The sequence below is a fragment of the Podarcis liolepis genome (genome assembly GCF_965112155.1).
Source record: "Podarcis liolepis genome assembly, chromosome: 8".
Classification (NCBI taxonomy): Eukaryota; Metazoa; Chordata; class Lepidosauria; order Squamata; family Lacertidae; genus Podarcis; species Podarcis liolepis.
In genome coordinates this window covers 38534266-38555155 of record NC_139560.1, presented here as the reverse complement: position 1 = coordinate 38555155, position 20890 = coordinate 38534266, and the positions used below count along the sequence as shown (strand labels likewise).

Genomic DNA, 20890 nt, shown 5'->3' with positions numbered 1-20890 from the left:
CCAATTACACCACGGGTCGTCGGCTAGAGTGAGACTCACACCTGCGGGAAACCTATCCAACGAGGTCCCAATAAATAGAGGTGTGCGCCAAGGCTGCATTTTGGCCCCACTCCTCTTCAACCTGTTTATTAGCGATATGAAGCTCTTTCTGAATGAGTCTCAAGCCAACATTCATGCCCCCCGCCTAGCCGATTTTCGCTGCCCTTTGCTCCTATACGCCGATGATGCAGCGATCCTTTCCTACTCTAGAGTCGGTTTATGCAGAGCTCTAAAGATTTTTGCGGCTTATTGCAAACTCAACCATCTGACAATTAATCATGGGAAATCTAAAGTCCTGGTCTTTACCAGGTCTCAGAAAACTTACAGCTGGAAGTTAGATGGAGTCCAATTAGAACAGGTTTTCAAATTTAAATACCTGGGAGTCTTTTTTCACTACAACCTAAGCTGGAAGCCACAGATACAGTATTTACTAAACAAAGGGAAAACAATACTTTATGCTCTACTCCAATTTTTTGCGGCTGACGGAGCCTCCCACATCCCCTCTGCGTTGAAGGTATACCACGCAAAAGTGGTTTCCACCCTCTGCTATGCTGCCCCGCTCTGGGCCCCTGGGTCCAATTTAACATCGCTGGAGACATTGCAGAATCAGTTTCTCCGTCGCCTCCTGAAACTCCCCATGTGTGTGAGCAACGCAGCCATACGTCTGGAGTTAAAGATTGCAACATTGGAGACTGTCATCTGGAAGCGAGTCTTTGGCTATTGGCTGTCCAGCTGGCATAGGCTTCCCGACCATTACCTTTGTCAGTGCCTCTGGCGGGACGAATTTGTTAATCCGTGGGTAGGAAAAATCCATGCCAAACTTCTGAGCATCGGAATTTCCCCAGCGGACTCCCTAAAGATGAACTTACGCTCAGCTAAAAGCCTCATTGAGCAAAGATTAGCAGACATTGAAAATCAACACAACCTTGCCAGAGGTAGGGGTGTCTGCTCCCCCAGGTATCACGGAATAACCCCACCACTTGACCTTCCATCATACATGTCATCTCTTTCATCAGTACCACACCGATTTGCATTTATTCGTGCAAGGTTCAATGTCCTTCCATCGAACCTGCTGAGCCACAGATTTTCCAAGGGTTTGGTGTCTCCGCTATGCATGTGTGATGGGAAAACTGTTGAATCTCTCCCACATATAATGTTCAACTGTCCCCTACATAGCATAGCCAGGACTAAATTCCTGGGCCCTGCTTTACTGCGCTTGGTTAGCAGGCCTGTTGAGTCACATGCCGCACTGCTTTTGCAGGATACAGATCCTTCTGTTACTCTGCAGGTGGCGAGATTCCTGAATGCGGTTATCTCACACGCAAAAACCACCAAAAAACAACAACAACATCAAAATCGAATCGGACAGTTATGATGAGAGTGCATGTCGGATCTCGTCTTCAGTTTTCCTTTTTCTGTGAACCGTCCCTTGGAGCTCTCTGGGCCACATCCTGTTATTTGGCTCTGCCCAATGACCCACCCTTGCATCGCAGTGTTCACCTTCTGTTGTCAGATATTTCGGTTTTTAAGCCTTTGTGCTTTTTTATGTCTGTACATATTTTATGGGCTAATAGCCGTAAATAAATAAATGAAATGAAATGAAATTTTTAGAAAAGGCAAAAAAACACACAAAAAAAACCATGATGAGAGAATATTTTGAACTAAATTTGAATAAAGGAACCGGGCCACAAACAGTCTGGGACACTAGCAAGGCGGTGATGAGAGGACTGTTTATTCAACAAAATGCAATTAAAAGGAAGTTAAAAGAGGAAAGAAGGAAAGAAATTATAAATAAATTAGCAGAGAAAGAAAAAGAGTTAAATAAAACTCCTAATAAACAGCAAAACAGGCAGTAAAATTATTACAGTTGCAATACTCTATGCTAATTAGCGAGGAAATAGCATGGAAAATTAAAAAGGCAAAACATTTTTTAAAAAACAACGCTAACAAATCAGGGAAGCTTCTGGCATGGCAATTGAGAAAAAGTGAACAAAAATTATATAAATAGGATAAAACTTAATGGTAAAATAACTGAAAAAACAAAGGAAATAAGGGAAGGAAATAAGGGAAGCCTTCTTGTAAAAAGGTTAAGGTATACTGGGAAATGATTTACAATGAATTAAAAAAAAGTTTAAAATGACATTTGTTAAATAACCAGAAGCCTTCGTGTTGGGCATTTTAGGGCAAGATCTGCCAAAAGAGAAAAGGACACTTATATATGCATTTATATATGCAATGACGGCGGCGAGAATACTGCTAGCACAGAATTGGAAGACTGGAGAAATTCCAACAAAAGAACAAGGGCAAGAAAAACTGATGAGTTATGCGGAGATGGTGAAGCTGACACACAGACTTCGGGAAAAGGACAATAGGAACTTTGAAAAAGAGTGGGAACCTTTTATATTATATTTGCAGAAACAAAGGAAGAATATGGATCTGATGGTAGGATTTAAATAAACATTCACAATTTTATGGATAGGGAATAGGTAATGTAATAAAAGGCAGGGAAGACAGAGGGCCTTCTCGGTAGTGGCACCCACCCTGTGGAACACCCTCCCATCAGATGTCAAAGAGAAAAATAACTACCAAACTTTTAGAAGACATTTAAAGGCAGCCCTGTTTAGGGAAGCTTTTAATGTTTAATAGGTTGTTGTATTTTAGTGTTTTGTTGGAAGCCGCCCAGAGTGGCTGGGGCAGGGTATAAATAATAAATTATTATTATTATTATTATTATTATTATTATTATTATTATTATTATTAGATTGCAGAATATATAAGGAGGTAAATAAATCAGAAACGGAAGCCGAGGGAAGTCCAAAAGGGGGGGAGGGAGAGATGTTTGTGTAATCTGTATGTTATAAGTATATTTGTAAGACAAAAAATTAATAAAAAAATAAAAATAAAGTGTTCATGCGCTAAAATGCTTTCAGTGTAAAGTACCCTCCACTCCTCCTCAGAACACTCATGTTCGCTCTAGAGAAAAAAGTAACATTGTCTTTGGGAAGAAGAAAAAGAACTCTCGGGTCTAGTTATGTAATTTTCACTGAACCTGATTTTGTATTGTGTTGACTATCCCTTTGTACATATGTAAAGCTTGTCTGAGCACAGAGCCGGGTAGAAGTAAGACATAGGCTCCAAATAATCCCTAGATACTAGTCCAAGCATTAAGGTGACTTGGTTTGCATTGTAGTTTTTTCCACTTGTACCAAAAGTGCTTATGTAAAGCTGCCAAAATGAATGGGCAGTAGCTATTCTATTCTTCTCTTCTGTTCAGGCAAAATTGGTGTGCACTGACACAGCTGAAAATAAAGTAAAACAGTGCATGAAAATGAAGTCCTTTTGTATACACATTAATATTTCATATTTCCCACCGGTGATTTTTTAAAAAGAAGAAAATGGAAATACAATAAATTCGTCACTGGGTTAAAAGGCTTTTCCATGTCAGTTTTTAGTTATATGTTTCTGAGCCTTCAGGGATCACGTTATTACACACTTCACTGCTCACTAACAGATTCTTCCCTGCAAAATCAGTGACAGCGCACTTTATTTATTTATTACATTTATATTCCACCTTTCTTTCAAGGAGCTCCATGAAGCATACGTAGTTCTCCCTATGTTATCCTCACAACAATCCTATGAAGTAGGTTAGGCTGAGAGCAAGTGGTCCCAGGTCATTCAATGAACTTCATAGCCAAGTGGGGATTGAAATAAAGGGGTTCCATATCCTCGCCCATCATTCTAATCACTACACCACACTCACTGCTGCTTTGTGCATCCATGTGTGTACATAATGTCCTGGCACCTCTGATTTTTTAAAAATCAATATGCCAGCACTGTCACACTAGCTAGCTCTATGCCCCATGTCATGCTTTCTGCTGGCCCTTCCTCAATACATGCATAGAGCTGCAAGTACAGTGGTTTAGATGTTATCATTTGTTTATTTATTAAATTTATATATTGCCCTTCACCTGAGCATCAAGGAGCAAAGCAGAGCCCAGAAGCATTCCCAGGCTATGTGCCCGGTCGTTCAAAAACGCCATCAATAACAGAACACATATTCTCTCCCAGTTCACCTCTTTTACTAACCAATAGCCCCTCTATCTTGTCTGGATTAGACCTACATGCCTTTCTGCTCCTTTCATTTTCTGCAGGTGAGCCAACCATAGGCACCAAGTCTCCGGGCACCCTCAAAATTTCCAATGACCGGCCTGGGCCCCCACAAAGTGTGGCAGCTGGCACACGGGCACACTGCCGGGCATGCACGTGTGATGTCACCACACATGGTGGCGTGTGTGAGTGATGTCAGCATGTCGTGGGGCATGGTGATGTCACACCACATACAGGCATAAGCCGACACCCCTAGAGCCAACTTAACCTTATGGGAACTAAAACTAAGCACACACCCAAGACTTCTGTCCTGCAGGCAGTTTATCAAAGGTGATATCACAGGCATTTCTAGGTAGCTGAAAAGATTTGAAGGTCAGGCCAGTACCACAAATTTGCCCACAGTGTGGCAGCCTCCTCATGAGCAAAGTACCAAAAAGAAAAACAGTTTTAAAAGAGGGAAGTGGTACGACATCTGCAAAATACTCCAATGCAAAAGACCCCAAATACAGCCTCTGCCTTTGTAGTACTAGGAATGATTCTGAACAGCCCCACAAACACAATGACCCACACTTGTCTTTCTAGCTTCAAATGCATGTTGTTACTCTTACGGTTTTTTAAACCAAGGTTTGCTAGTAAATATTTACTTAAGTTAATATAGGGGAAGAAAGATACCTCCCTCCTTGCCTTTAATATTTACTTAAGTTTATTATAGGGGAAGAAAGATACCTCCCTCCTTGCCCTTAATCTTTACTTAAGTTTATTATAGGGGAAGAAAGATACCTCCCTCCTTGCTCTGATGCTAAACAAACGCTTGACTTTTTACTCTTTCCTTGTGCTGTCACTGGACCTGTGACGGTTCATTTCCAGGGCTCTCTTGTGCTCCCCAGACCGGATTATTAGACCAATATTTTATGTTACCTTTTTAGCTGTTTTGCTACACCTCTGATTGTGCAAAGTGCTTATAACCTTTTCATTCTTTGACCAGAGTACCAAGTCTCCTGTGAAATATGTCCTAGGACACATGATTAATCCACAGTGTAGGAGTGAGTTGGTGTCTTTACCTCAGATTCAAGTCTTAACAGACTATCATTTGAACCACTGAGGACATTCCATTTAACTTTTCACCTGCTAGAAGTGCTGGTGTCCCACATTCATAACATGCATTTAAATATTCACAGCCCACATTTACTCAAAAATTCAAGGCATTTTGGAACCACCTTAGCAAATGAAACTATGCGATGAATTATCAGAACATAATCCTGTTAAATGGTTTGCTAATTACTGTTCTGATGATGTTTCTTGCAAGACATTCAAATCAATATGCCAGTATATTGAAGTAGATTTCCTCACTCAAAAATGTGGCAAGCTGGACTGCACCTTGCAAAAAGTTTCAGATAATTACACCTGCCTGGACTGGTGAAGCAACAAACATAAGTAACACATGCTTGCTACATATTACCCAATCTTGGCTTACATAAAGCAAGAATGTCTGGAATGTCCATTTGCTATAAAAATTGAGCTGAAGCTCCAATACTTTGGCCACCTCATGAGAAGAGAAGACTCCCTGGAAAAGACCCTGATGTTGGGAAAGATTGAGGGCACAAGGAGAAGGGGATGACAGAGGATTAGATGGTTGGACAGTGTTCTCGAAGCCACAAACATGAGTCTGACCAAACTGCGGGAGGCAATGGAAGACAGGAGTGCCTGGCGTGCTCTGGTCCATGGGGTCACGAAGAGTCGGACATGACTAAACGACTAAACAACAACAACAGCCGACATGAATGCTCTTGACTTTATTAGGAATAAATCCAGTTGATTCATGAAATGGGGAAAAATGTATACAGAATAATTTCTAATAATAAAACATTCTTATGAGTGACAGTTATCTGGAAGGAAGCTCTAGAGGTCTGTGGTCGTGGTTTCAATTACTCTACAGTTGTCTTTGTAGTATTACAATACTGTACATTTTTGAAGTGGAGTTGCATCCTTTATTGGCGCCTGGGGCATGCATGCGCCCAAGGCGAGACCAGAGGCTGGGTGCAGAGGGTTAACAAAACCTGATGCGCCAGCTGAACCCTTGCCTCTGCCACCGGGTGACACGGGGCACAGAATGTTCATGGGGCTATGCTACACCACCTATGCAGTGGGGAGCGCAACCAGACAATGCAACCCTTGGCGAGGGGGCCAGGGGTGTGAAAACAAGGCCAAGGTCCTGGGCCCAAAAACCCTCAGCGGCAGGCAGGATGGTGATCCCTGCATGGGGGTACCTGGTTCGCACCCCCTCAAAACCATGCAGCTGGGTCTATAGCCCACTTGGCCTTCCCCACACCATGCCCCTGCGCGCATATATATATATATATATATATATATATATATATATATATTCAAATTTACAAAATCATTAAAAAATTCAACAAATTCCCATGGACTTCCCCCGTCCCCTTCGTTAACTTTCTTCTCCTGCATCTTCCCTGATAATCCAATTCTATTAAATCTCCATTACGACCATAGTCCAATGTTTAACTACAAGTGTCATTCCAATCCTACTAATAATTTTAATTGTTTACAATGATTTTTAAGGCAAATTATATATTTTTCCCCATTCCTTATTAAAATTTTGGTCTTCCTGGTTCCTGATTCTTTCGGTCATTTTTGTTATTTTTGCCATTTCTGAGTAGTCCATCAATTTAATCTGCCATTCTTCTCTGGTAGGGCCCATGTTTTCTTTCCTTATTTGGGCTAATAGCATCCGGGCAGCAGTGGTCACGTACATAAAAAGTCTCTTCTGGTCCCTTGGAATTTTGCCACCTACAATTTCTAAAAGAAAATCTTCCATTTTTAAAGAAAAGGCTATTTTAAAAAAATCAGTTCATTATATATCATCTTCCTTTTTTCTTTTTTCTTTTTACTACCTTACAGATCCACCACATGTGGTAAAAGGTGCCCTCTATTCCCTTACATTTCCAGCATGTATTTAACCTTGCTTTATACATTTTAGCTAATTTGCTAGGTGTTAAATACCAGCAATACATCATTTTCATATAATTTTCTTTCAAAATATATCATCCTGTAAACTTCAAATCCCAGTTCCATAACCTCTCACATGTTGCTAGTTGTATATTATATCCAAAGTCCCTTGCCCAGTGTATCATAACTGATTTGACCTCTTCTTCTTTCGTATGCCATTCTAATAGTAGTTCATACATTTTTGAAAGTATTTTAGTCTTATTTTCTAAATGCTCTTTTTCAAATTTAGAGATTTCATTAGAGAAACCTTTCTGATTGTCCATCTTAAATATATCATTAAGCTGATGGTGTTGTAACCAATCAGTTAATAATCCTGTTATATCTTCAAACCTCTTTCGTTTCAACTCATGATCTACTTCCATTAATAGTTCTTTATAAGATGCCCAGTCATTTCTCATTTCTTCTTCTTTTTTCTAGAGATATTGCCTCCAGTGGGGAAAGTCACCATGTTGTTTTTGGTTCTAATAATTTTTTGTATTTTGTCGATACTTCATAAACCGCTTTCCTTACTACATGGTACTTTAACCTTCTCATACCAAGGTATGCCTGCCAGCCACATTTATGAATTCCATGAAAAATAATAGAGAAAAATAACTACCAAACTTTTAGAAGACATCTAAATGCAGCCCTTTTTAGGGGAGCTTTTAATGTTTAATGGGTTATTGTATTTTAGTGTTTTGGTGGAAGCCGCCCAGCGTGGCTGGGGGGACCCAGCCAGATGGGCAGGGTATAAATAATAAATTAGTAGTAGTAGTAGTAGTAGTAGTAGTAGTAGTGTAACTTGGTAAACTGCTTCATCCTTTTCCATAATGAATAGTTTAGTAATTCTCAGAGAGATGAGGTAATTGTTAGTGCAACCAACGTTCAGAACTAATCATTAAGAAATTTGGAAGGCTTGCCACTGCTTGAGCAACATTAAAAAACAACAACAGGATATTAATAATAAGGCAAAGCTTTGCCAATTTTATAGGGATTAATGCAGTAGATGGAATGTAGGTCATTATCATCTCCAAATCTATGTAAATGTAAAGTTCAAGTGCTGCCATCTATATCTCATTTGGATTTACACATCCAAGGCCTGTAAGATCACTTCTATCATTTTTGTTGTTTAGTCTTTTAGTCGTGGCCAACTCTTTGTGACCCCATGGACTAGAGCACGCCAGGCACTCCTGTCTTCCACTGCCTCTAACAAGGAATATCCCTTTCAGTGTAGCAGCACTCATGCTTTGAAACTTCCTGCCTTTTAATATCAAGCAGGTACCTACATTGTACTATTTTGAACACTTGTTCAAAACTTATTTGTTTTTGGAAACCTACCCAGAGATACAATGCATACTTGTTTTTAATTTTGTGGATTTTGTAAGTTGCTTGTAAGTTTTGTGAGATGCTGTCCCTTATTGATGATGTCCCTTAAATTTCCCAGGTTTCAAAGGAAGCAGCTCCTCTCCCTCCCTCCCTGCCGGCCAGGGAGGAGGGAGGCTCCAACTGTGTTGCTTGGCTGCGTTGCTCACCCAATCATCACTTGTATTTTGATAATTTTATTATTTCTGTTTTAAAAGTTAGTCAATTTATCAGTATTTTTGATAAATATTTTATACTGGAGGTTATTTTGTTATTGCTGTTAAGTGGCCTATGATTTTGTTCAGTAAAACAAATCATGACACGTACAGGTCTGGATTGTATGGTTTGACCTGTGGGGGCTAGTGTGCCAAAACCCTACCATGAAACAGACGACTGGACCAGACCTCCTTATGGTCCCCCAGGGGGTGGATCTTGGTAAAAAGCCACCCTGCGTGAGGCCATTTGATACCCCCAGCCCTCATGGCACTGGCTTAAGCTGGGCTTTGGGAAGGAGGCGCAAGCCCCTTGCAGGATCCTAGAGCCCTTCTCCCCAAAGCCTGATGAGCACTTGCCTGATTTGGGAAGGAGGCAGGAGAACTCTAGGACCCTGTCAGAGCCCTCACACCTCCTTCCTGAAGCCAGGCAAGCGCTCACTGGGCTTTGAGAAGGCGCCCTCCTTGGCTTGTGTGCTGGGTGCAACTACACTGCTCAAGCTGCCCTAAATCTGCCTCTGATCCCCCTTTGCTTAGTAATTGGATGTTGATGAATGGCATGGATAGTCCTCTGGGCTTAATGCCTACAACTCAGTGCTGTGTGACTGTAGTAAATCATGAGGGACACAGGTGGCGCTATGGTCTATACCACCAAGCCTCTTGAGCTTGTTGATCGTAATCACTGTGTCCCATTGCACCAGAAATGCTTAAGTCATGCTGGCCACATGACCCGGAAAGCTGGCTGAGGACAAACGCTGGCTCCCTCGGCCTGAGTGTGGAGATGAGCACCACACCCCATAGTCGAATTTGGCTGGACTTAACCACCCAAGGGTCATTTACCTTAATAATGCACGAAAACCACTAAAGTGATTCTTCACTGACAATGAAAGATGTAACTTCCTACATCTTTCTGAAAATTCCTTACTACAAGAAATTGGTTTTGGTTTTTCCAAACCTCCTCCCCAGTTTACTCAATTTAGAATAATCTCAGATTCATAACTTGCCAAAATTAAAATGTTCAGAATTATGCACAGTATGGCCTCTTTTCTTCCTGTAACCTTGCCTTGCCCATCTCTATACATTAATAGTTTGTATTTGATTGGCTATTGGCCCACATAGCATCCTTGGGAGAAGTGGGTTTTGTTAATGCCGCACTATACACATACTTAACTATTTGGCAATGCAAATTCCCCTCCATAGGTTTATGAAAGCAGATTTCCAACTGCAGAACTTTCCTATTAGACATCCCACCAACCCACACCAACCTTTGCTTACACCGTGACCCAGTGACTGTTTCTCCATGGGATTCAGCAGCTCTGATTGACTATATAGTGGTACCTTGGGTTACATATGCTTCAGGTTACAGATGCTTCAGGTTACAGACTCCGCTAACCCAGAAATAGTACCTCGGGTTAAGAACTTTGCTTCAGGATGAGAACAGAAATCGGGCTCTGGTGGCGCGGGGACAGCAGGAGGCCCCATTAGCTAAAGTGGTGCTTCAGGTTAAGAACAGTTTCAGCTTAAGAACGGACCTCCAGAACGAATTAAGTTCTTAACCCGAGGTACCGCTGTACAGTAATTAACAGCACAATCCAATGGCCCTTGCACTGATGTAAATCCCAACACAGTGAAATTTGCAGTGAAGCAAGGGCCACTAGACCATCCTGAGAATTGTCTATGTGTTCGTTTTTCATTTAAAGTATTTAAACTATTTATATCTTTCCTTTTCATCCAGTAAACTTTCAAGGTCACTAACAATAATGAATAGAGAACAATCAATTAAAAACAAGGTTACAATAGTGTGTTGAAGGACTCTTGAGTGTTCTTATAAAAAAGGAAGTTTTTCACATAATAATTGTACTGTAAGATCCCTGAGAGAACTGAGTATCTTTCAGCCTCAACCTTGGCATAGTGTTGGCTGACCTCATCACAGAGGTCAAAGGTTTCACTGTGCCCACTTCCAAGCTCAGTAAATCTGCAAAGTTGTTCACAGCAAGCATCTAAACACGTTTATAACTGATCAAAAAGGCTTCATGCTGGTCTACACAAAGGGTACCAAATATACATGAGTTGGATAGAGAGAGAAAAAGAGCTGGCACAATAATCTCTCAGTGCCTATGAGGCTTTTGAAATAATGGATTCATTGGTATTGACATGCTTGCTAACCAAATTGAAATTTGGATCTAAGTTGTTGCACCTCATTAAGCAACCATACTCAAAATCAAAGGCATTTTTTTTCAATCAATGGCTTTTGCACTCAGGCTGCCAATTTCTTAAGGGGTTATCATTTCAATCAATGGCTTCAACACTACCCTGTCATTAATAATGTTGTCTCCCATGGGATTAAGCTTAAAGTTCTCCTGATCAGGTAGTAATGACCATTTGATAAATGACATGGCAGCCTTGATGTATTATGCTCTGAAAGGTGCCAGCGTCTGATGTCCAAGAAGAAAACAACAGATCCTTGTAGCAATCTTGTTTAGCAATCTGCAACAGGGTGTGACAGATCACCATGACCCCGCTATAATCAAGAAGATTAGAATCACACTGTTGCACAAAGGTATAATTAAGAAAAATGAAGACATCTTGAACCTCTTTATGAGCAGTAGTAGTAGATGGGAGAGGGCTTCAAAGTTAAGTGCCTTGCTTTTACCGAATAATCAGTGAGTTAATGTGTGTAGGTGAGGAGAACAGATTGCGGCAGAAGGACACACCTCAGTTTACAGGCATTCCAATGAATGTCCGCACAGCATCTACAAAGCCCTCTTTTTCCTTGGTCCCTGATTGCATGAAAAGACTATCACACCTGTGCATCCATCCTATAGTCTGAATAGGCATAGGTTCACATACATATTTATTTAAGGTAATGGTACCCCTGCCCGTACGGGCCAGTCATTACCAACTCTGGGGTTGCGTGCTCATCTCGCTTAAGAGGCCGGGAGCCAGCGCTGTCCGAAGACACTTCCGGGTCACGTGGCCAGTGTGACGAAGCTGCTCTGGCGAGCCAGCACCAGCGCAGCACACGGAAACGCCATTTACCTTCCCGCTATAAAGCGGTACCTATTTATCTACTTGCACTTAGGGGTGCTTTCGAACTGCTAGGTGGGCAGGAGCTGGGACCGAACGACGGGAGCTCATCCCACCGCGGGGATTCGAACCGCCGACCATACGATCGGCAAGTCCTAGGCACTGAGGTTTTACCCACAGCGCCACCCGCATCCCTGACATATTTATTTACTACTTGTATTTCCTGAGAATAGGCATAAGTGTTCAAACTGTACCTAAAGAAATATTCAGTTTATAGGATCTTTTCCATGCATATTTTAACAGAGACATTTGTCTATCTTTAGAAATGTATACATTGTAGTTAAATTAGTATTAGTTCCCAAAAATGTCCAGTGCAGAAAGTATAAATTACCCCCCAAATTGCATGTGCCTAATGATGTGAAAGTCGGGGGGGGGGGGAGGTGGAATAAGGGGGATCTGTTTTTTCCTGAAACCTTTGGGAGGAAAATGTTGAACAGTAGCTGTCTTGTGCTCAATGGAAGAGTTGGGCCAGATGCAATTCAATGTCATCTTTTAGAGGACATGAATGTATGATTTGGAGTGATCCTAAGCTTATTTTGGGAGGTACACTCCTAGTTCCTTATCCTTTTCTAAATATTTTGGCTATTATTAGCACAGAATACCTGAAGGAGCGTATATTATTGGTATACCTGAAGGAGCTACTCCACCCCCATCGTTCTGCCTGGACACTGAGGTCTAGTGCTGAGGGCCTTCTGGCGGTTCCCTCACTGCGAGAAGCCAAGTTACAGGGAACCAGGCAGAGGGCCTTCTCGGTAGTGGCACCCGCCCTGTGGAATGCCCTCCCACCAGATGTCAAAGAGAAAAACAACTACCAGACTTTTAGAAGACATCTGAAGGGAACCCTGTTTAGGGAAGCTTTTAATGTTTGACAAACTATTGTATTTTAACATTCTGTTGAAAGCTGCCCAGAGTGGCTGGGCAAACCCAGCCAGATGGGTGGGGTATAAATAATAAATTATTATTATATTGTTATTATTATGGGCACACATCCTCAACAGTCTGCTACTCACAAGTAAAGCATTGGGCTGGACACAATGCAACCAAATCTTTTCGTGGACAGTCTTCTGGATTTGTAGGTGTATAAACTGGGGTGGCTTAAAAGCTTATTGTAGACGCGACTGCCCCAGTTCTTTCACTGTTGTCATTGCTTGGGATTATGTAATTATGAACATTACAGAGGCCAACCAGATGTGGGAAACCCTTGAGCAAGTCCTGAGTTCAATCGTGTACTCCCCTACTGTGGTTCCAAGCAACTGGCATTCAGAAGAATTGCTGCATCTGACTGTGAGGGCAGAACATAGCCATTGTGGCTAGCAGCGATTGCTAGCTTTATTCACCATAATGGATGTTAAGGGTCAGGGACATGTAACCTTTGGCTGTTTTAGAAGTTTTCTTATTGAACTATATTTTGAACTTCCATGCAAATAGGGAACTGGGAATTAGTCACCAACTTCAGCATTATGCAACAATCACCGTCTGTATGCATGATGTCATAAATGAGACCTTGTACTTAAAAGCAGATTAGTTTGTTCATATATTTGTTCCCTCCCAGCAAAATAGTTATTATCCTTTTATCATTTGTGAGCATGACAGTGCAGATAATTAAGGCATAACTAATCCCTTTTCAGGGATCCTAGATTATTTACTTATTGGAAATTTTATTAACCTGTCTTTGATTCATTTGATTTCTTTCCCATGGAGTAAGAAATCTATATGAAAGTCAAGATAAAAATGTTTAAGCCACTGATCTTTAACTTTCTCTCCTGCTATTCCTCTATTAACTTCTGTTCTCAAGACCATATTTTAGCCAATGAAATAAGAATTAATATTGATTTTCAGGCAGAGTCCTGAAGCATGTGAAGTATTTTTTTTTAAATGCCTCTGAGTGGCTTGTGGTTTGTGTGTGTGTGTGAATTTGTGGTGTGAGTGGGGAGGGAGGAGTTGTGTTTCTGCAGTATGGGGTGTTGGGATTTTGTGTATAATAGGGAAATTTGATGATTAAGGTCAGTGCTTTTTTAAAAGAAAAATAGGTTCCGGTACTCGCCATGAAGTTGTTACAGTAAGTGCCACACTTTTTAACAAAAAGAAAAAAGGAGGTACTTGTACTCTGTACCCTTGAGTACCTCCTGAAAAAGCACTGATTAGGGTGATCTTCTTGCTAATATGAGTTCAAATGAATGGGTTTGAGTTTGGGGATTCACATCCCCGCCCTTTGCCTTGCACTCTAGTAACTTGCCTTCTGTGAAATGAAGGTTCTGTCAAAGGAAGTACCCACCAAAGTAACTTTTTTGTGAATAGGCTCCTTTCCATGGTGTCCATTCCTCAAAATTCCAAATGTGTCCACTGGCCCAAATCTATCTATAGATAGAGTTTCTGCTCAGGTTTTGTGATTCATATTTGTTCCCATCTTTCTACTGCACATTGTAGCGGACAGCCTTGGATGGAATTATGAATTTAGTTGGTGTGGAGGTTGCATTTATATGCTATTTATATAATTATATTAATTTGTACAACTGACTGCATAAGTAGAAGCTAAATATAGAAATGCAGTTTTCTTGTGATTTGGGTTGGCACATCACACCTAATCAAAAGGTTACTGTGTAATTAAATCTCACTACACAAGTAAATGCTTTCAAATACTTAATGTATATATATTGTCTGTATCAGTTTTTAGGGTTTGCTTACACAGTGGAAAAAGTGCACTATGAACTTTACATCTTGGCAGGACCATTGAAAGAAAAGGAAGGGAAAACATCTATTGGAATGACTGCTAAGCTTCCTAGCATAGACCAAACTAGCGTAGTCATTTGTGTTGAAAAGACACAGGTGGCGTTGTGGTCTAAACCACTGAACCTCTTGGGCTTGCAGATTGGAAGGTTGGGAGTATGATTTCCCACAATGGAGTGAGCTCCTGTTGTTCTGTCCCAGCTCCTGCCAACCTAGCAGTTTGAAAGCATGCCAGTGAAAGTAGATAAATCGGTACCACTGCAGCGGGAAGGTAAACAGTGTTTCTGTGCACTCTGGCTTCTGTCACGGTGTTCCGTTGTGCCAGAAGCAGTTTAGTCATGCTGACCACATGACCCGGAAAGCTGTCTGTGGACAAATGCCAGCTCCCTCAGCCTGAAAGCAAGATGAGCACCGCACCCCATAGTCACCTTTGACTGGACGTAACCATCCAGGGGTCCTTTACCTTTACCTTTTTACCTAGTCATTTGGGTAATAAGGCTAAAAGACAATGGGCTTTCTCCTGGTTCATTAAGATTCCTTTGCAAAAACACTCCTATGTGAAGCTTCTGCATTTCTTGACTGTATTCTCTATTTCTGTTTCTCTCTCTTTCTCTTTCTCTCCCTCCCCGTCCTGCCCCATTTTTCTAGGACTTACTGCTGCAGCATCCCTTGTGTCTTTGGCATGGGCTTTGGCTTCCTATCAAAAAGCACTTCGTGATTCCCGTGATGACAAGAAGCCAATCAGTTATATGGCTGTGATAATCCAGTTCTGCTGGCATTTCTTCACAATTGCAGCCCGGGTGATTACTTTTGCTCTCTTTGCCTCTGTTTTCCAACTGTATTTTGGGATCTTCATCGTCCTCCACTGGTGCATCATGACCTTCTGGATTGTCCATTGCGAGACGGAGTTCTGCATCACTAAGTGGGAAGAGATTGTCTTTGATATGGTCGTTGGGATCATTTATATCTTTAGTTGGTTCAACGTCAAGGAGGGAAGGACACGCTGTAGGCTTTTCATTTACTATTTTGTGATCCTTTTGGAAAACACTGCCTTGAGTGCTCTTTGGTACCTATACAAGGCTCCTATGATTTCTGATGCGTTTGCCATACCGGCACTATGTGTGGTGTTCAGCAGCTTTTTAACCGGCATTGTTTTTATGCTGATGTACTATGCCTTCTTTCATCCCAATGGACCAAGGTTTGGGCAGTCACCAAGCTGTGCTTGTGAGGACTCTGTAGCTGCCTTTACTCTTCCTCCAGAAGTAGCATCAAGTACTTTAAGGTCTATTTCTAATAACAGGAGTGTCACAAGTGACCGGGATCAGAAATTTGCAGAGAGAGATGGGTGTGTGCCTGTTTTTCAGGTGAGACCTACTGCACCTTCTACTCCTTCATCCCGGCCACCAAGGATTGAAGAATCTGTCATTAAAATTGATCTCTTCAGGAACAGGTATCCAGCATGGGAGAGACATGTATTGGACAGGAGCCTGAGAAAGGCCATTTTAGCTTTTGAATGTTCGCCTGCTCCTCCACGGCTACAATATAAAGATGATGCCCTTATACAGGAGCGGTTGGAATATGAAACAACATTATAAATACAATTTTTAAAGAGAGCTCAATGCAGCGGCTACGATACATCCAAAATAAAAGGGTGGCAATAGGGCCGTGGCAATAACTTAACTGCATTCTACAACAGAGCAGCAAGATGTAATAGTATCTGGCTACCATCATGATTATCATTTGATCCGCAGTCCCACAGTCTGTCGGTAGTACACCTATAAAGCAGCAGCATCCAAGAGCCTCAAAGAATCTGACTGAGAAATAGACCTAGTCCAGTTACTTCCTATTTCTTTCAAAGTGCACTGCACAGTATTTAAAAGTAAAACAGGAAGGTTTGAATGAGTTGCATCAACATACTAGTTAATGCATTTTTAGTTTATTTTAGAGAAACTTCAACTATTGGTGTTTGCATAGTCATTTACAAAATGAAGAAACAGTCGGGGGGATGTCAAAATAACTTACTTTGTAAAAGGCAATGTTACTGTTAAGTGAACTCTAGTTTCTATAAAAGAAATTATAAAAAAAATTATTCTCTGGTTTTGAATAGGTAAATCATAAAACATTTGCAAAAGAATTACAATTTGAAAAAGACATTAAGGATTTTTTCTGAGTTTAGAACTAAATTAAATTCTAACTGAGCAAAATACATGTGTTGTAATCGAAGGAGCTCTTCATTTTTATATATTTATTTGCTTTCTTTTATTCTATTTAACAGAAATATTATACATACAAATTTCAGGGGTTTGGCATTTTTGAAACAGAAATTCTATGCAGATGGCTCCCCAGCTTTCAGCTAGTCTTTAGCAATGTTAATGAAATTATAATCATGATTAAATTTTCAATTAGAAAAAAGAGTGAGAAAGAGAAATAGCATGAAAACAAGAAGGTATATTTCCTGTAATTGAACTTTTGGCGATCATATTCAGGACAATATTAAGAGATGAACAGACTTTTAACTTACATTTTTTTCAGGATCTGGGATGCATAACTCTGTGTGAGCAGAAGATGTGATAAAAAACCACAATGTCATACCCTTCTAGTGCCAAACATTGCTGTAATTGCAAAATTGATATTATTGTTTGAGGGACAGAAAATGGGTGGCACAAGTACTTAAGCAAGAAGCTGGGAAGAGCAATCATACTTTCCACATTTGCAGACATCACTATTTGGTCCTTCTTAAGGTGAAAATTGGCTACTTGTCTGTAAGTATCTAAAGTAAACATACATTAAACCAGGCTGTGTGCATCATGTCCTTGAATTGGCCAAAACCTGTTTCTCTGTGTTTCGATGTTATGAAAATGAGCTTCAGAAAATCTCAGGCTCATGGGCTCCCTCTCCTACTCCTGCACAGCTGCAAATAGATCAGAAATTTCCACTTCCATCTTAGACTAACCATAGCTTACCATGTCATCTGAATGCTAAACTATTGTCAGTGATTATGATCAGTTGAAACCTATGGTTTGAAGTTGGCTGGTTTCAACTAACCATAGTTAAGATTAAGATGCTGTTGAACTCAGATAAGTTTCTGAACATTTTCTCATTGCTATGTTGAAGAAGCATGGACAAGGGAAAGTTTTTTTTAAAAAACTTGATCATTCTCATATTAGCATTACATCCAAACTATCTATTAAAAGTCACTTGTACAAAAGTGCTTTTGCTTACAGGCATTCAGGTATGAAATACTTCCCTTGGCCAAGCTAATTGTATCTTTCCTTATGTTAAAAGTATCCCTTGATGGTGCTTTCAGTTGCATTACAGATGCAAGTCAAAATTTGATAGTATTTTTTTAAAAAACAAAACCAGGTGCAAATTGGAATAACTCATGTATTACGCCAATATTTTTCTAAAGGAAAACACAGTACACAAGGTTGTTACTTTTTATAGACTTTGAATTTTTTCTCACATAACTCATTCTTTTTAATAGCTTCAAGTTTTAAAAATAGTCCACAAATTATATCAGCTGGCCCTTTGTACATTGACGTGACCATGTACTCTTGATGCCATATTAATTTGTTTTGCAACATAATAGCATATGAAAGCCTCTATGGGTACTTTTAGAATATTCTGAAAATACTGAAGCCTTCAAATGAGTGTTTCAAGTACAGTGCAATGTGTATATTGGATATAATGATAAAAACTTATTTTCCCCTGAATCTTTGAGAGAAGTATAAAAAGCTTCAGAAATAAATTGCAAAGTTATGGTATGATTAACAGACTAGGAACATGAAGGAGTGCTGTTTGAATAGTATGAGATCTCGCAGAAAATATGGTAAGATCACAGTTTTCATGCTTTTAATTCAGTACATCTTCTAGGTATAAGCAAGTCATTATCTCACTATGCATCTGCAATAGGTCAGAACAAATGGTTACCACAACACAGAAATAATCACCCATGATGGCTTTATCATGTGCAGATCCACACTATACATTTAAAAGCTTATTCAATTCACATTTAAAGCACCCCAAATGAATCATGTGGCCCATAATTTTCGCCCATTTTCAGTACAATTAGCAAACCACAGTTTCTTGGTTTTTTTGTGGGAAGTCCTGTGTGTTGAGTATGCTTTAAATATACAATGTGGACAGTGCAGATGTTTCTCTCAATCCACCCCAATAATTACCAATTTCAGGTGTGCACTTGCAATGGAATATAAACAACCATAGTAAGAAAAATGGAATATAAAGAACTAAAATAAGCAAATATTGGGCATATGGCAGAGACTGTTGAACAAATGACTTGAAGGTAGCCAACTTGGTTCCTAAGAAACAATCCAGTGTAGATGTAAATCCCATTAAGAAGAGTAGGACACAACTGGAAATTTCCATTTGAGCATCACTGATCTCAATCCAGCCCAAATTAAACCAAGTCCTCATATATGAACTGGTCTGAGTCTGACCAGCTGTGTCAGCAATGAGGTTCTTGAGATATGGCCTGTTGTATCTACACCAGCTGCATGTCACTAGTTTTGACTTGGTGTTGGAGAAGATATAGTACCTTACATTCTGGATAAATTTGTCACAGAACAGAAGAGATTGTAGTCTGGTATGTTAATCTTCAGCATCATGGAAATTAAAGACAGGCCTAGTTCTCACAGATGTGATAAACCTGTGTTTGAGCTGTACTACACAGCATTTCTCAAATTTGGGTCACCAGCTGTTTTGGACTACAATTCCCATCATCCCTAGCTAGCAGGACCAGTAATCAAGTGATTATGGGAGTTGTGGTCCAACAACAGCTGGAGACCCAAGTTTGAGAAACACTTTTTAGTATGCAGATGGAGGATCACACGACTTAGTGCTCCTTCACACAAAAAGGTCCATATACAAAAATAGATGCCAAAAAAGCATTCTAGCAAAGCCATTCCCCCCCCCGATACATTAGTGTTTCATGTAAATGGGATCTCTCGTATGAGAGTGAAGAGGGGAGACAGAATGTTATAACGCAGTATGAAATGGTACAACCCCAGATACAAGATTAACTATCTCAGAAGAACTAGGCATCATGTCTCTGCTGTGCATTCTGGTGGTGCATAAATTTAGTCTTCTCTGTTAAAATATTAAGGGGGGTATATTTTTTAATCTGCAGGTATATGAAAAGCATGTTTCTGTTGGTTGGAAGTTCAAGGTATTTTGTTCTACCAAGACCTAAAAATAAAATATCAGTGGTAATAATAGTAATTATGAATGAGTAGTAAATATTTACAGCATTCACAAATTAGCCCATTATTCCAGTTTCTGAGGTGCCAGTATAAACAAAGCAGCCATATGTAGGTGATGTTGAAATTTCATATTCGGCACATGAGATCTTACAGGGAAAGTGCTACCTACTTTCCAAATCAGGTTCAACAGGCCCCTATTCCTTTTTTGCAGATTTTGTTTTATCCAGCTCACACCCAGCTAAGCTGAAGACATTAAATCTGCAGCTGTTTAATTTTAAGTTGGATAGAGTGGGAGCAACACACTGTGACATGTTGTACTAGGAAAACTGATCAAGTTAGAAAGATATCATTTGATAATTATTCCAATGTAAACCAGTAGTGCCCTAACAAAGAAGAGCATTCATACAACTAATTGCTTCTTTAGCCTCTAGTAAGCAAAGGGATGCAGAGAACAAGTGGCAGATGCATTCCTGTTTGGGAGGAGGGTGGCTATGACTACACACGTTTACATACATCTCTCTCATACACATTTTTGTATTACTTAATTGCAGTATCTGCACAACACATAAAGCCTATTAAATTGTTCCTCCTAGCTATCGCTTGATTTGGCATTCCCCGTGTGTGTCAATCAGCTAGTGGCCTGGCACTGCACCAAAGCAGACACACTGTAACTTTCTTTCACTCTGAAACAGGATTCTCTTGGCCTAGATACATCTTGTAGTAAGCAGTATAGGGCTTTATATCCAATTAGTGCCCTTGCATGTGATCCATTGGGAAGTATCTGCTAAAGAAGAGGGAGGATTTTTTTTTTTTTTGTGAGTGCCCCTTCCCCATCTCTAATCAGAGCTGCTGACATTGTGGTAACCAATTTTAGGAGATGAGAGGCGACGAGCAAATGAAAGTGGGTGGTTTCCAGCACTTGTCCATTGATTTCAGTGTGTCTGCTCAGAGGAGTTTTTGATCCTTGACTCTTGTCTTCTGAAATTTGTTCACATGTCAGGAATCTGACTGTAATGTAATGGTGGAAGTCTGCTGTTGCGTCACTTCCTCCTTTGCATGTCAGGAAACAAAAAAATTAATGTATACATCTGTAGGAAAGTGGTTCTTCCAAACCCACTGTGTCTGTTAAGC

At 40.3% G+C, this 20890-nt stretch overlaps 1 protein-coding gene across 2 annotated transcripts in view; it reads left to right on the top strand.

The window, feature by feature from the left end:
• XKR4 (XK related 4) overlaps positions 1-19472 on the top strand; it is a 133994-nt gene extending 114522 nt beyond the window's left edge. For both annotated transcript variants that reach the window (XM_083517915.1, XM_083517914.1), the window contains one exon: positions 15189-19472. In XM_083517915.1, the coding sequence (XP_083374041.1) occupies positions 15189-16135 (947 nt within the window). In that variant the 3' untranslated portion in view covers positions 16136-19472. The remainder of the gene's footprint in view (positions 1-15188) is intronic.
• The last annotated feature ends 1418 nt before the right edge of the window (positions 19473-20890 follow it).